Source organism: Macaca thibetana, chromosome 4 (genome assembly GCF_024542745.1).
Source record: "Macaca thibetana thibetana isolate TM-01 chromosome 4, ASM2454274v1, whole genome shotgun sequence".
NCBI lineage: Eukaryota > Metazoa > Chordata > Mammalia > Primates > Cercopithecidae > Macaca > Macaca thibetana.
In genome coordinates, this window is record NC_065581.1 from 37120390 (window position 1) to 37135254 (window position 14865).

Sequence of the window (14865 nt, forward strand, 5' to 3'; positions counted from 1 at the left end):
GTGTTAACTATGTTCATATTGTTGTGCAGCAGATCTCTAGAATGTTTTCATCTTGCAAAACTGAACCTTTACACACATTGATCAACAACTCCCCCTTTTGTCTTCCTCCAGCCCCCAGCAACCGCCATTCCACTTTCTATGCTGATGGTTTTGACTACACTAGGTACCTCATATAAATGGAATCATGTGGTATTTGTCTTTTTGTGACTGGCTTATTTCACCTAACATAATGGCCTCAAGGTTCATCCATGTTGCAGCTGTAGCATGTGACAGGATTTTCTTCCTTTTTTGAGACGGAGTCTCGCTCTGTTGCCCAGGCAGTGGCACGATCTCGGCTCATTGCAACCTATGCCTCCTGGGTTCAAGCGATTCTCCAGCCTCAGCTTCCTAAGTACCTGAGACTACAGGTACATGCCACCACGTCCAGCTAATTTTTGTGTTTTTAGTAGAGATGGGGTTTCACCATTTGGCCAGGATGGTCTCGATCTCCTGACCTCATGATCCGCCCGCCTTGGCCTCCCAAAGTGCTGTGATTACAAACGTGAGCCCCTGCGCCCAGCCGATTTTCTTCCTTTTTAAAGCTAAATATATTCCACGTTTTCTTTGTCCATCCATCTGACAAGGGACACTGGGGTTGCTTCCATCTTTCGGCTATTGTGGATAATGCTGCAGTGCCCATGGATGTATACATGTCTCTTCCAGATGCTATTTCAATTCTTTTGGATATATAATCAGAATACATGTTTGACTTTTTAATAAACTGCCAAATGGTTTCCCAAAGCAGTTGTACCATGTTTCATTCCTACCAACAGTGGATGAGCATTCCCATTCCTCCAAAACTTTTGGTCTTTTTTTTTTTTTTTTTTTTTTTTTGAGACGGAGTCTCGCTCTGTTGCCCAGGCTGGAGTGCGGTGGCCAGATCTCGGCTCACTGCAAGCTCCGCCTCCTGGGTTCACGCCATTCTCCTGCTTCAGCCTCCCGGGTAGCTGGGACTACAGGCGCCCAACACCTCGCCCGGCTAGTTTTTTTTGTATTTTGTAGTAGAGACAGGGTTTCACCGGGTTAGCCAGGATGGTCTCGATCTCCTGACCTCGTGATCCGCCCGTCTCAGCCTCCCAAAGTGCTGGGATTACAGGCTTGAGCTACCGTGCAGGGCCAACTTTTGGTCTTTTTAATTAATGCTCAGAATGTTTCATTCTAGCCCTTCTAAGAGGTGCATGTCAGTAACATATTGTGGTTTTAATTTGCATTCCCCTAATGACTAATGACTTTGAGCATCTTTTCATTTGCCTATTTGCCTGCCATAGATCTTCTTTGGTGAAGCATTCGTTCCACTCTTTTGCACATTTCTCACCTAGACTCTTAATAAGCTTTGTGTTTTTAGGGTAGTTTTAGATTTATGGATAACTTGTGAAAATAATACAGGGTGTTTGTTTCACATCTGTTATATGTTACAGAATGATACATACATACCATGGTATTCAGTCCAGTACATTTGTTACAACTTACGAACCAGTCTTGATATATTTTTAAGTAAGAGCCATTGCTTATTCAGGTTTTCTTAGTTTTTACCTAATTCGTTTTTCTGTTCCAAGAACCCTCACCCAGGGATCATATTACATTTCATTGTCACATCTCCTAGGGTTCCTCTTGCCTATAACAGTTTCTCAGACTTTTCTTATTCTTTTTTTTTTTTTTTTGAGACAGAGTCTCATTCTGTCGCCCAGGCTGGAGTGCAGTGGTGTGATCTCAGCTCACTGCAAGCTCCGCCTCCTGGGTTCACGCCATTCTCCTGCCTCAGCCTCCCGAGTAGCTGGGACTACAGGCATCCGCCACCATGCCCGGCTAGTTTTTTGTATTTCTAGTAGAGACGGGGTTTCACCATGTTAGCCAGACGGGGTTTCACCATGTTAGCTGGGACTACAGGCATCCGCCACCATGCCCAGCTAGTTTTTCGTATTTTTAGTAGAGACGGGGTTTCACCATGTTAGCCAGGATGGTCTTGATCTCCTGACCTCGTGATCCACCCGCCTCAGCCTCCCAAAGTGCTGGGATTACAGAGATTTTTCTTATTCTTGATGACCTTGACAGAGTTGACTATCGGTCAGGTATTTTGTAGAATGTCCCTCAGTTGGGGTTTGTCTGATGTTTTTCTCATGATTAGGCTGGGGTTGTGAATTCTGGGGAGGAGACCACAGAGGTAAGGTGCCATTCACATTGCATTACCTCACAGGCACATGCTGCCAACGTGACGTATCCCTGCGGACGTTGACTGTGACCACCTGACTGAGGTAGCGTCCATTGGGTTTCTCCATTGTAAAGTACTCTTTCTCCCTCTATCCTTACTGCAGTCTTTAGAAGAAAGTCACTGTGCACAGCTCATACTTAAGGAGTGAGAAGTTATGCTCTACTCCCTAAAGGGTCAAGTATCTACACAAATTATTTAGAATTCTTCTGCAGGGGAGCTTTCTCTCTTCTCCCTGATTTACTTACTTAGGTAATCATATGTTTATATCAGTATAGATTCACGGTTATGTTATACTTTGGGTTATTATTCAATACTACTTTATCTTTTTCCTCAAATTGTTCCAGCTTTGGCCATCGAGAGCCCTTTCAGTTGGCTCTTTTACACATTTTAAAAACTGAATTATTTGTTTTCTTATTTAAGGGCTGTTGTATGGTCTAGATAAATGCCCCTCCCCCACCCATCGTTTTTGAGACAGGGTCTCACTCTGTCACCCAAGCTGGAGTGTAGTGGCGCAATCATGGCTCACTGAAGCTTCAGCTTCAGACTCAAGCAACCCTTTTACCTTTCTCAAGAGTCTTACAACCACAGTGACCTTCTCAGAACCAGCCTCAGCTGGTTGCCTCCCCTGCCTAAAAGTCGTGCTACAATAATGCTTGCCATGAAAACCAAGGATCTTAGCTGCTGCCTACAGCCCTGACATGGTCTGGCCCCTGCTGCCTCCTCAGCCTCCTCCCCCAGCATGGTCCCCTCACCCCACACTGACCTTTCAGGCCCCCACCACCTGGAGTGTCCTCAAACTTTGTGGCCTTTGTGTGTGCTGTTCCCTCTGCTGAAACACCCTCACCACCCCGCCCTGACCATCCTGGGCCACGTGCCCTTCATATCTCTGCTCACTGCCAGTCCCTCAGATGACCTGCCGTCTCTCACAGCACCACACTCCTCTCTTCCTGCACTTGCCTCAGCTGAAACTCTAGATGATTTGGGTGGGCAACGCCTGCTCCCCCACACTACACCGTAAGTGCCAGGAACCATCACGTTTGTTTTCACTCGCGATAAATTCAAGTAAGTACAGAAAGACCTTTGAAAAGCACTGATCCTGTTTAGGAAAATAACTCAAGAAACCATTTTCGCAAAAGCCATGCTGCTGCCTGGGCTGAGTAACACCCCATGCTGTTGTTTCTCCTAGATGCTGTTTATCTTAATTCTCCCTCCAAGAGAGTGATTTTCCCCCGGGTGGAAGTGTACTGCCAGATAGAACTCGCCCTTGGCAATGAGTGCCCTGAACGCAGTCAACCAAGCCTTCAAGCACAGCAGGCCAGTCTGGAAGGAGCCCCACGACCTCACACGGAGTGGGTTCCCAAAGGGGATGGAAGGGGCGGCCACAGTCCGCCTGTGTCCCCACCTGTGCAGACACTTGAATCCACATGCGAGTCACCTGTTTCAGCACCAGTCTCTCCACTTGAGCAGCCACCTGCGCAGCCACTGGCCTCTTCAACGCCACTTTCTCCAACTAACATGCCACCTGTATCATTCCCAGCTGTGCACAAGCCACCCAGCTCCACACCTGGCTCATCACTGCCCAGCACACCACCTGGACTGTCACCTGTGTCACCTCAGCAGCAGGTACAACCGTCTGGATCACCACCCAGATCCCCACACTCTCAGGCACTCACTTCACCCAGGCCATCCCTGGGGCCTTCAACTGTGGGGGCACCTCAAACACCGCCCCGAGGTTCTTTTTCAGCCTTCCCTGCTCAGCCACCTGTGGAGGAACTAGGCCCAGAACAGCCCCAAGGTATGGACCCTTCTGGCTTCTTATGGCTTTCTCATTCCTGGAGCCCCTCGGCAAGAGAGCAAGGACACCAGGGCCGATAACTGCTTTTCTAGGGGTGCATGGATGAAGTTAGCAGTGAGCTTCAGCGCCTCTGTTCATTATGAGGACATTCCGCCACAAGGGGGCAGTATAAAGGACATTGGTTCATTCCCTTGGTGCAGTGCTTCTCAAAGTGTGGTCCCCCCACCCGCAGCAAAAGCATCACCTGGGAACTTGTTAGAAATTATAATCCTCAGGTCCTATTGCAGACCTACTAAATCACCAACTTTGGAGGGGGGGCCCACCTGTCTTTTTTACAAGCTCTCCAGGTGATTTTTTTGCCTGCTCACATTTGAGACCACTGGGCCAGTAGATTTTTACTGTGAAACCTGCTGTGCTGGGCAATGCTACTCAAAGAGTGGTCTGCAGACCAATCCAGCCCTCAACTGTGTGTTACTAGCCCACCACGGAGTGAATGCAGAAATTAAGAGTAATCACTTAAAATGTTTGTAGCACTAAGGTATTGCCACAACATCCTGGAGCTTGACCATTTTTTACTAATTTATTTGCATTGTATTTCACAAAAGTACGAGTTTGTTAGACTACAAAGAAATTTTTAAAAAACTGGTTCCTTACTACTACAGATGATTTCAGAAGCACCACTATATAGGCTGCAAAGATAAACTGTTCTCAATTCCTTACTCAGGAAATCTCCCTTTCAGCAGAGGAGATAACACGGATACTAACCTCAAAAATACAGTCAGGGCCTGGGTGTGGTTACTCACAACTGTAATCCCAGCACTTTGGAAGGCCAAGGTGAGTGGATCACCTGAGGACAGGCATTCAAGACCAGCCTGATCAACATGGTGAAACCCCATCTCTACCAAATACAAAAATTAACCAGGCATGGTGGTGCATGCCTGTAATCCCAGCTACTTGGGAGGCTGAGGTAGGATAATCACTTGAACCCAGGAGCTGGAGGTTACAGGGAGCCGAGATTGCTCCATTGCACTCCAGCCTGGCCAACAAGAGTGAAAATCCATTAAAAAAAAAAAAAAAAAACGGAAGTATTAAGTACTATATAACTAACAAAAACACAGTGTTGGAGGGTATTCGTAGAGAATAAGATCCTCCAAGCTCCCTTGCTGGCTGAATGCCGTTTGTACTGGCAGTGGGGGAGGCACCGCAGGAGATCAGGGGGAGTATGAAAAGCTTCTTGGAGGTGACAGGTGAGTTTAAATGGGCAGGATTTTGAACATCATGGTTTGTGGGATATATGGGATGGAGTAGAAAGAGCATTTCCGATTTTGTTTATTTAAGACGCTCAGTTGCAGTGCAGGGATGTGCAGGGTACTTTCAAGGTACTTTAGGAAGGAGAGGACATGTGTGTGGCCACCATGGATGGTCTGGGTGGGGACAGAGGGACAGAGACCCAGATGAGGGACTGAAGCCAGATTGTAGGGTGCTCATGGTCCTCAGCCAAATTTCCAGAGCTATTATAGTAAACGTCACAGATCGGCAATGTCTCCTCCTCTGGGAATTAGCCCCAAGTTGGCAGAGATGCCCTTTCTTTGGAACAGGTTTACTTTGACTCTTTTAATGAGACAGAAACAAAAGGCCATTAAGAAAATTAGGCTGTGGCTCATGCCTTTGAGAGGCAGAGGCGGGCAAATCACTTTCAGTCAGGAGTTCGAGACCAGCCTAGCCAACGTGGTGAAACCCCATCTCTACTAAAAAACAAAAAATTAGTCGGGCATGGTGGCAGGTACCTGCAGTCCCAGCTACTCAAGAGGCTGAGGCAGGAGAATCACTTGAACCAGGGAGGCAGAGGTGGCAGTGAGTAGAGATCTTGCCACTGCACTCCAGCCTGGGCGACAGAGTGAGACTCCGTCTCAGAAAAAAAAAAAAAAGAGTCAGAAAATAGGTCACAGTGTTTTACCTGCTCTCTTATTTCCTGTTGAATGCAAAACATTTATTTTACATTAATCATACCTGTGCATGAAGGTGGCCATCTTCACGTACCTGAGCAATCCTGGGCCCCAAGTTGGCATCTTCACTCATATTGGGGGTGGATAGAGGGCATATATAGTCTAGTGATTCTCCACTGGAAGTGATTTTGTCTCCAGGAGACATTTAGCAATGTCTGCAGACATTTGGTTGTCACCTAGTGGTTAGAGGCTGGGGACACTGAAAAATACCCTGTAATTCACAGAATAGCCTCTGTAAAAAGTGCTAACTCTTAGTGTCAATAGCATGTACTGAGATTGAGAAACCATGTTATAGCCTACAACTGAGCCTCAACGGTGACATCCTAGGCCATCTATGCGAGTTAGGCAGAGCTGAGACGCCCTAGAGCAAGCTTATCCAATGCGCGTCCCAGGACGGCTCTGAATGCACCAGTCTATAAAAAATTCATAAACTTTCTTAAAACATTGTGAGATTTTTTTTGGATTTTTTTTTTTTTTTTAGCTCATCAGCTATCATTACTGTTAATGTATCTTCTGTGTGGCCCAGGACAATTCTTCTTCTAGTGTGGCCCAGGGAAGCCGAAAGACTGGACACCCCTGCCCTAGAGTTTAGTAGTATCAGTCATTTAATGATGGCCATTGGTGGCGTTGGGGAACAGGAAAATTGTTAAAAGCCCTAGGAAAATCCAAAAACAGAAGGACAAGCCTCAATGTGAATAGATTTGGGAGAGTTAGGGACATACAACAGGCCTCTAACAAAATAACTTCAGAGGAACCTACATATACTTTATATTACTTTTATTTATATATAATACATAATTACATATTAACCTTCATATATTATGTACCCCCATACTCATTAGAAACATGCAAAGAGCTCACTTAAGAGCAACAGTTGTGAAACTATTAATACTCTGTTCCAAGAAACAAGCAAAAAGCATTACATGAAGCATGTGATGGAAAGTCCAGCCCCCTCCAGGGGATTTTCCTGAAAACCTTCCCTAACACACTGCTTTCTGTGAGGGCGCTATTTTTTTCTTTTCCTTCTTTTTTTTTTTTGAGACAGTATCCCACTCCCAGCTCACTACACTCTCAACCTTTGGGGCTCAGGTGATTCCCCTGCCTCAGCCTCCCACGTAGCTGGGATTACAAGCATGCACCACCACACCTAGCTAATTTTTGTATTTTTAGTAGAGACAGGGTTTCACCATGTTGGCCAGGCTGGTCTCGAACTCCTGGCCTCAAGTGATCCACCCATCTTTGCCTCCCAAAGTGCCGGATTACAGGCGTGAGCCACTGCACTTTCCCTGGGAGTTGTTTCTAATGTTCCACCAAGGGTCCGAGTCAGCCCCTCCACAGATGCCGCAGGCCTGCATCTCAGTCAAGTCTCACAGCATGACTCTGGTTGTAAAGATGAGAATTTGAGGACAAGAGAGTTCTTTGCTGTTTTTAAACCTTCTCATTTACTTACTATTGCTATTTCAAAAATGACTCCATATCCCCCCTCCCCATCTCCCTCTCGTTTCCTATATTTTTACTTTTAGCTGTAGCTCCTCTTGTCTCTTCAAATCCAAAAAGCGCCGTGCCTCTGGTTCATGTGAAGGAAACCGTCAGCAAGCCTTATGTCATGTAAGTTTCTCCATGGAGCACGTTCTTTCCTTTGGGCGGGAGAAGGGAGCCCGGCTAAGCCATATCTTCCACCACCTTAGCTGCCCCAGGAACCCTGGGATCCTTTTCTGGTGTGTGTGATTGTGTGATTACAGGTCCACCCCTTTACGTCTCACAAAGCCGCCTTCTTTTGTTCAGTGAGGGCAGTGTGTGGGGAAGGAGCCTGTCCGTGTTGATGTCATTCTCTTCTCCTGCACACTGGGAATGCTCCTTCTCTGAGTGCAGTGTGAGAATGCGCATCCCCTGCCCTCATATTTTATTCTCCGGTGATACCACCGTTCAAGAAGGCCTGCAGGCATCCTACCTCCCAGCCTTAGGCAGCTCCTGCATGGCATGAATTAAGGATCTCTATCAAAGGCCTTCCTTACTCGAACTATTTTCTATTAGCCTCATAATGACCTGATAGTCCTAGACTGTAGACTGTCCCCAGAAAATCTTTTTTATTATGCACATCAAGTGTCTGGGTTGTGCAACATACACTCCATTGTATCTTTGCAATAACTATGAGAGGGCCTGGGGATCTGCATTTTTTTAAAACATCCCTGAGGACCACATTACCCAGGCTCCCTTGCTGGCTGAATGCCGTTTGTACTGGCAGTGGGGGAGGCACCGCAGGAGATCAGAAATTGGGTCGAGGGTATTTCTCCCCACAACCCCAGCCCCCTCTGATCCCTCCCTGCCTTGGGGCCACTCTGGCAGTGGCTGGGTTTCTCCATGACCACAGCTGCAGGTATTGAGAGAGCAGGGCCCAAGGCATTCTTGCTTTTAATGTTTGCACTCTCTCTCACATCAAGCGTATTAGAATTTACCTGCTTCCCACATTAAGTATAATTTTAACCATAAAACTTTTTGAAAGAGTTTGTATGAATTTAACAATTTTGAGCTTAGGCATAAGTTATGCATTTTGTTCACATAATTTAAACCTTTTTAAATTTACGTATAACTGTATAAAAGTCTGAGTTTCAGTTGACTCATGGACATGATGTTACTTAGATAAATATTCATCGATTATATTTTTAAAAGTTTGCTGGGAAATCCAATGCTCAGCCAGGGTTGAGAACCATAGCACGGGTGTGCCCACTTGCGGAGCTGAGCAGGCCCGGATGTTGGAGGGCCCAGGCCAGGCCCATAATGAACCACTTAATCTCTTTGCCTAGGGAGAGCCCTGCTGAAGACTCAAACTGGGTGAATAAGGTCTTCAAGAAGAACAAGCAAAAGACAAGTGGCACCAGAAAAGGTTTCCCAAGACATCCGCGATCCAAAAAACCAAGCGGCAAAGTGCAGTGAGAATGACTAATGTTCCTTAAATCCCACGGAGAGGAGCAGCTTTGGGAACTGTGTTCAGGGAGATTCTGAGGAATGGAGGGGAGAGTAGAGGAGTAGTGGAGGGGTGGGAGGTTGGGCTTTGGAACAGACACATCCGACATAAAATTCCTGCTCTGCCACAACTCCACTCAGGGATCATGGTTGGGACACTTGCTCTCCCTGAGCCTCCATTTCCTGTAAAATGGGGATGATACCACTTCACAAAGTTGTGAGAGTTTAATGTGATCAATGATGTAAATTGCCTCATAGAATGCAGCATGTGTAATAGCTCACAATAAGTAGATGTTATGTTTACATAATTCCCAGAGGTTAGCTGGTTGCCTCTCTGCTTCTGAAGAGATGCTACTTAAAAACAAAACTAGACAGGCCAGTCACGGTGGCTCTAAGCCTCACCTAAACCAAGTTTTAATTTTTTTTTACTGAGTCATCATATTTTAATTAAAGGCTCATGCAGGTATACAAACACACTCACAAATTCAAATGACAGCCTCAAATTCAAACCAAGCCAGGTATTATTTACAATTATTTCATTGGGTTATCAATGTATTCTCTGAATTGGCCAGGCATGGTGGCATGTGCCTGTAGTCCCAGCTATTTGGGAGGCTGAGGCGGGAGGATTGCTTGAGCTCGGGAGTTGGAGTCTGGCCTGGGCAACACAGTATTCTCTGAATGGAACAGACCCACACTGCTATTTAATTTGCTTCAAGTCTTTGTTGGTCAGAGAAACCTCTAATCATTCTGAGCAACATCCTTCCTGGTTGTTCTTGTCCCAAGTGGGGTCCCTGGATGAGCACAGGGATTTATCAGACAGACAAGGGTCAGAGGCTCACCTGGTGGCCAAAGACCCACCTCGAAGTCTAAGCAATGCACTTGGTGAGTGGTGGGAAGCAGTATGGTAGGAGGAGATTCTCAGAGCTGCTGCAGGAAGTGGAACAAACCACATGTTCTTTCTGGATGACAGGTAGGTAAGGGACCGTGCAGGATGGCAGCTAGAGGTCCCTGGGTTCATGGGATCAACAATCCCAGCCTGGGATTCTTCTCACTCATTCTTGATCTCCAGCCCCAATGCTTTCCTGACCTTTGAGTGTCCTTATCTCTGTCTCTAGGAGCTCATGGTCAAGTTCGGTCGTGGGAAGCCAGGCAGGTCTGCGGTGGGTGTGGGGAGCCTCCCTGGGGCTAGGAGCACTATCTGGAGGCCAAGCCCAGGCTCCAGTTCCTTGATTCCAGGGCCAGCTCTCTTCCCACTGCAGCAGAGAAGCAGGAACTGTCAAATTCAGCAAGAGCCGCTTTGGTCGACAAACCTTCTGGGAATGAAGGTGCTTTACAAAGAAACAGGCTGTGACAGAAACAAACAAGACAACATTCATAAACTGTGGGAAGCACTGTTGTCATTGGGTCACACCTCCTGCACCAGGCAGGTGGTTGTCTGCTGCGTTCTTTCACAGAACAGATGATGAGCCTGCCTGGAGGTGGCAATTTACCAACTGATGGTCTTAAGCAATTCCAAAGGCTGGGGTAAGGGGTAGAAAAGAGAAGCTCAAAAATGTTAGGGATAGAGAAGCAGGGAGTGATTCAGGAAGAGGAGAAACCTGCTCATTTCCTCCCAAACTACAACTACTGTCACATCCATGGGCTAGTCCTGTGCAAACTTCGAGTCCCCAGCTGATATCCCTGCTGACAAGCAGAGAGAGGCTAGAACAAAAGCTAAAGTGTAGATGTCCCACACACTAATCAGTATTGCTTTTTAATCAGAGGTCCAAATTCATACTCTGATGCAAATTGTATTAGTCAGTTATTGCTGCTATTATAACGTTGCATAACAAACAATCCCCCAAATCTCAGTGGATTACAAGGACAAACATTTGTGTTTCTCTTTCATGGGGCTATGTGTTGGCTGGGATAGCTGTATTTAGGCTGCAGGCTGGGTTAAGTCTGCTCCAGGCCCCTTTCATTCTAGGACCAGCAGTGATGCCAGACTTGCTCTTCTCCTGGAGCGTGGGTGGGTGTACGTATCAGCCTAGCTTTCCTCTGCTAGCCTTGGCTCTCCTCCAGTAAGAGTTCAGTGGTCATCTGAAATTGAGAGGCTGCCTACAGGCTACAAGTGGAGAAGGAGGACCCCATCTTGCCCCCAAATCCTCCTAATTCCTACCAAGTCTGTGAGATGCCGTTTCCACCATAAGAGATCCTTTTCTTTGAGTTTCTGTGTAATTTCCCCCATTACAATGTGAGTGTGCCTGAAGCACTGGTTTCTCCATTCTGGCAAGTTACTCAGTGGGAGTTTCAGTTTTTCTCTATAACATCGGCCCTGCCTTCAACCCATGGTTATTTAGGACTTAAATGAGAGGCTGAATGTGGAAGCGTCCTGTGTGATTCTGGTAACAAAGACATGTCAGGACCTTATGACCAGTGCCCAGGCCTGTATGGGACATTTGGGAGGGTCCCAGGCAGTGTGTAGGCTGGGGCACAAGACAAAGGAGCAGAGAGAGGGTATCTGAATGCGTGGTTCCTCCTAGGAGCTTTTAGGAATGCCGATTCTTGGGCTCACCCTGCACCTGCTGAATAAGAAACGGGGCTGTGGCCCAGCAGTGTGTATTGTGCATGGTCCACCAGATGACTGATGCACGCTGGAGTTTGAGAACCACTGGATTACTATGGAAGAGAAGCACAGAGGAGAGGCAGCTAATTCACTCTGTTAGCTTGGGGATCTCAGGGAACCTGGTGGAGGTGTGGAAGAGGAGCAGAAGTTAGTCAGACTAAGGATGGGGGTGTGGGAAGGTATTCCAGGCACATGGGATGGCCCAGAACAAGGAAATAGTCTATGCAAGCAGTTAACTGCGGTTGCAAGGATGGAGGTAGCGGAGAGGCCTGGAAGTGAACTTGGAGATGTGGTGGAAGGTAGGGCTGGACAGGTGCTGGGGAGTCTTGAAGCAACAGAATGACATCCAGGAATGTACCTGGAGAACCTGACTACCAGCCACTGGAAAATTGTCATAATATACTGATTTTGTTAGAGTAAGATACTTGACTGACAACTCTTAGAAAACTACAAAGAACATGCAAAGACATGCATAAGTCTATGAATCGCCTACCCCCTTTATATGGCACTGTATCCTTGTATAGTGTAAACTCTGTACAACTGTACTCAGCCATCCGGAGACCACTCCAGCCCTATCCCCTTCCTAAAAAAACAAGTATCTGTTGAACTTTCATACATGGAATGATGTTTCAAACACCCTTGTATCACCTCCCACTGGAGATTACATTTGCAAGCAGCAAAAGACCCTTGGGTAATGAAATGAACCCCCTAACTGGCTTTTGGTGTAACTTGAGATTTCCAATTTCCGTGCATTGGCTATAAAAGGCCTGGCTATTTGCTCAGGGCTGCCCAAGGTGTATGAACCTGTAAGGGTGATCCTTGGTGGAACTCAGGTTAGGGAAGCCCTAGATGGGGGACTCAGAAATGACAAATCTGTCCTTTTCCTAGGAAGCTGTGAGCCGTGAGAGAGAACTGGAGCTGGAATGGGAGAGAACCTGAGGATCCTGAGGCCAAGCCTGCTTCTCACTGCTGTCCGGCACACTCCCCTGACTCTAGGCCTTTTTGAGGACCGGGGACAAGACCTACTGCCAGTCCCAGTGGTGCGCAAGATCTGTTTCCCTTCCAGGGTGAGCATCTCAGCTTCCCTGCGATCCTTTCAACCCTTCCACTACCCTACTCTGGACAGACTGATGGACGCCAGCACTGATCGGCGCTCATGGACCTTCCTCCCAACCTTGGCCTGAGCTTGCTTCTTTGAGATGGGCCGGATCATTTCTACTCTCCCCAGGATCCTGTCCAAGGGCAAAACTCTTGGGGGCCCAGCAGGACTGAGCCAACGACACACTCCCTCTTTCCTGTGGTGGCAGGAGCCCAAGTTCTATTGTTTGTTTTTTAATTCTCACAGTGTACTAACGGCTTGGCCTGAGCTGGTCACTGGAATCACTGGCTGAAATTGCTCAGGCAGCCCAGGCATCGAGATCTTTCGAGCTCCCCTGGGATTTTGTGGTGCTGCGGTGTTGAGACGGGCTGCCCTGAAGTCCTGGGTGGCTGTAGAGGAAGAAGGAGGCCAAATGTCCCTCCCCTGCAGCCAACACAAATGAGGGCTAACTCTCTGTCTGCTGTTCACACCTCAGTGAAAATGTTCCATGAGGAAGACAACTTCAGCCTCAATTTTTCCAGCCTGTCCAGAAAATAATTGCCCCCCACCTCCCCAGAGAGCAGACAATCTCCAGTCACCGCCAGGCCCAGCAAGGAAGCCCCAGCTGCCCACAGGCCTCAGGTACATTTGCTTACCAAATCCTGAAATGCAAAACCCAGAATGAATGGGTGGAGGACGATGCTAAACTGGCCTTAGGAGCCTGAGGAGGCCATATGCAAATTTAAGCCTGGTGGGGTTGGGGATTTAGGGGCTTGGGGCTCAGCTGTGGCAACAGACCCCACTTAACATGGCCTTTTCAGGGAATAAAATGTACCTTTGAGACCCTGAAAAGGGTCAAAGTCCCAGGGGTCTTGCATCCTCTGCCTACTCTGGTTGATCTGTGACCAGACCAGCCAAAGGAAGCAGCTGGAGGTGTGTGCTGGGGGGAGACTGACCAGAGAGGCCCGCCTGGCCGCAGGCCTTTCTTCCAGGAGTGGCCTCCATGTTTGCAGAAGCCTGAGGCCTGGGAACTAGGGGGAGGAGAGTGGCCTCTTTTGCACAGCCCAGGAATGCTTGTTCCCTGGGACCCAAGGAAGACTAGAACTTAATCATAATTATTGTTTTAATTCAAAGTCTGTATTTAGAGCTCAGATGCTCTTAATGTCATTTATGTTAAAGTATTAATACATCCACTTGTTCCCTTCACTTGGGTTAATTATTTTTCTTGTTTTGAGGTAATTAAAATAATTGTTCTTACATTAGTTTCAGAGTTGCCAGATAAAATAGAGGACATTTTGTTAAATTTGAATTTCAGATAAACAATGAATAATTATTTAGTAAGAGTATGTCCTCAATATTGCAATTATTTATAATTTATCTGAAATTCAAATTTAACTGGGTCTCCTGTATTTTTATGTGCTAAATCTGGCAACCCAAACTAGTTTCTTTCTCCTTTTTCTCTTTTTTTTCCTAATCAACATGAATGGATTATTACATGTCAGCCACTGTGCTTTGAAACTAGGAGGCCTCGCTTGTACCAGGGGCAACACCAGAATGCTGTCTTTTCTTCCAGACAAGCACCTCTGACTGATACCCACAGCACAACCCCGCTGTAACCCAGCTAACACCTCCAGTTCACACCTCCAGCTCAACCGGTTCTCAGCTGACCCCATTATCTCTGACTCACCCACTTAGGCTTCTAACTTCTCAGAGGGAGGGAATTAGGTTAATTATGTTATGATATTACTTGCCCACCTTTTTAAAGCCATGCAAAGCAGCAGGACCTCCATGCACCTCAGTGCTCTTGTAAAAACCATCTGTGTTGCTCTACATACTTGCCAGCACTTGGGGGAAAAAAACCAAAAACATCTATGGTGGGAGTTGAGGGGCCCCACCCCTCCACAGCACCCGCACATGGTGCCCTATATTCATATTGGCACAAAAGCCCCATAACCAGTGGGGCCTGTGAGCATCCTGAGGGCAGGGGTTATGTCTTTTGCATTTGTGTATTCCACACAGTTAGCACCAGAGCTGGTACACAGTAAGTGCTCAATAAACATTGGTTGAATAAATGAACTAATGGATAAGATCATAAGGGGAGGGAAGGGCACTAAAATAGGAGTTATCAGAGCCTGATCCTGGCTGGGTTCTGTCTGTATCTGGCTGTGT

The 14865-nt window shown here is 47.0% G+C and overlaps 2 protein-coding genes across 4 annotated transcripts in view; both read left to right on the forward strand.

The window, feature by feature from the left end:
- The window catches only part of PNPLA1 (patatin like phospholipase domain containing 1), a 71948-nt gene extending 58050 nt beyond the window's left edge, over positions 1 to 13898 (forward strand). For 2 of the 3 annotated variants that reach the window (XM_050787710.1, XM_050787711.1), the window contains exons 6-8: positions 3435 to 4043; positions 7573 to 7657; positions 8854 to 11096. In XM_050787710.1, the coding sequence (XP_050643667.1) occupies positions 3435 to 4043; positions 7573 to 7657; positions 8854 to 8983 (824 nt within the window). In that variant the 3' untranslated portion in view covers positions 8984 to 11096. Of the gene's footprint in view, positions 1 to 3434; positions 4044 to 7572; positions 7658 to 8853; positions 11097 to 12506 lie in introns of those variants that run through there. The other variant, XM_050787708.1, reaches the window with a different exon arrangement.
- The window catches only part of SRSF3 (serine and arginine rich splicing factor 3), a 400608-nt gene that overhangs the window by 102118 nt on the left and 283625 nt on the right, over positions 1 to 14865 (forward strand). The window lies entirely within an intron of this gene.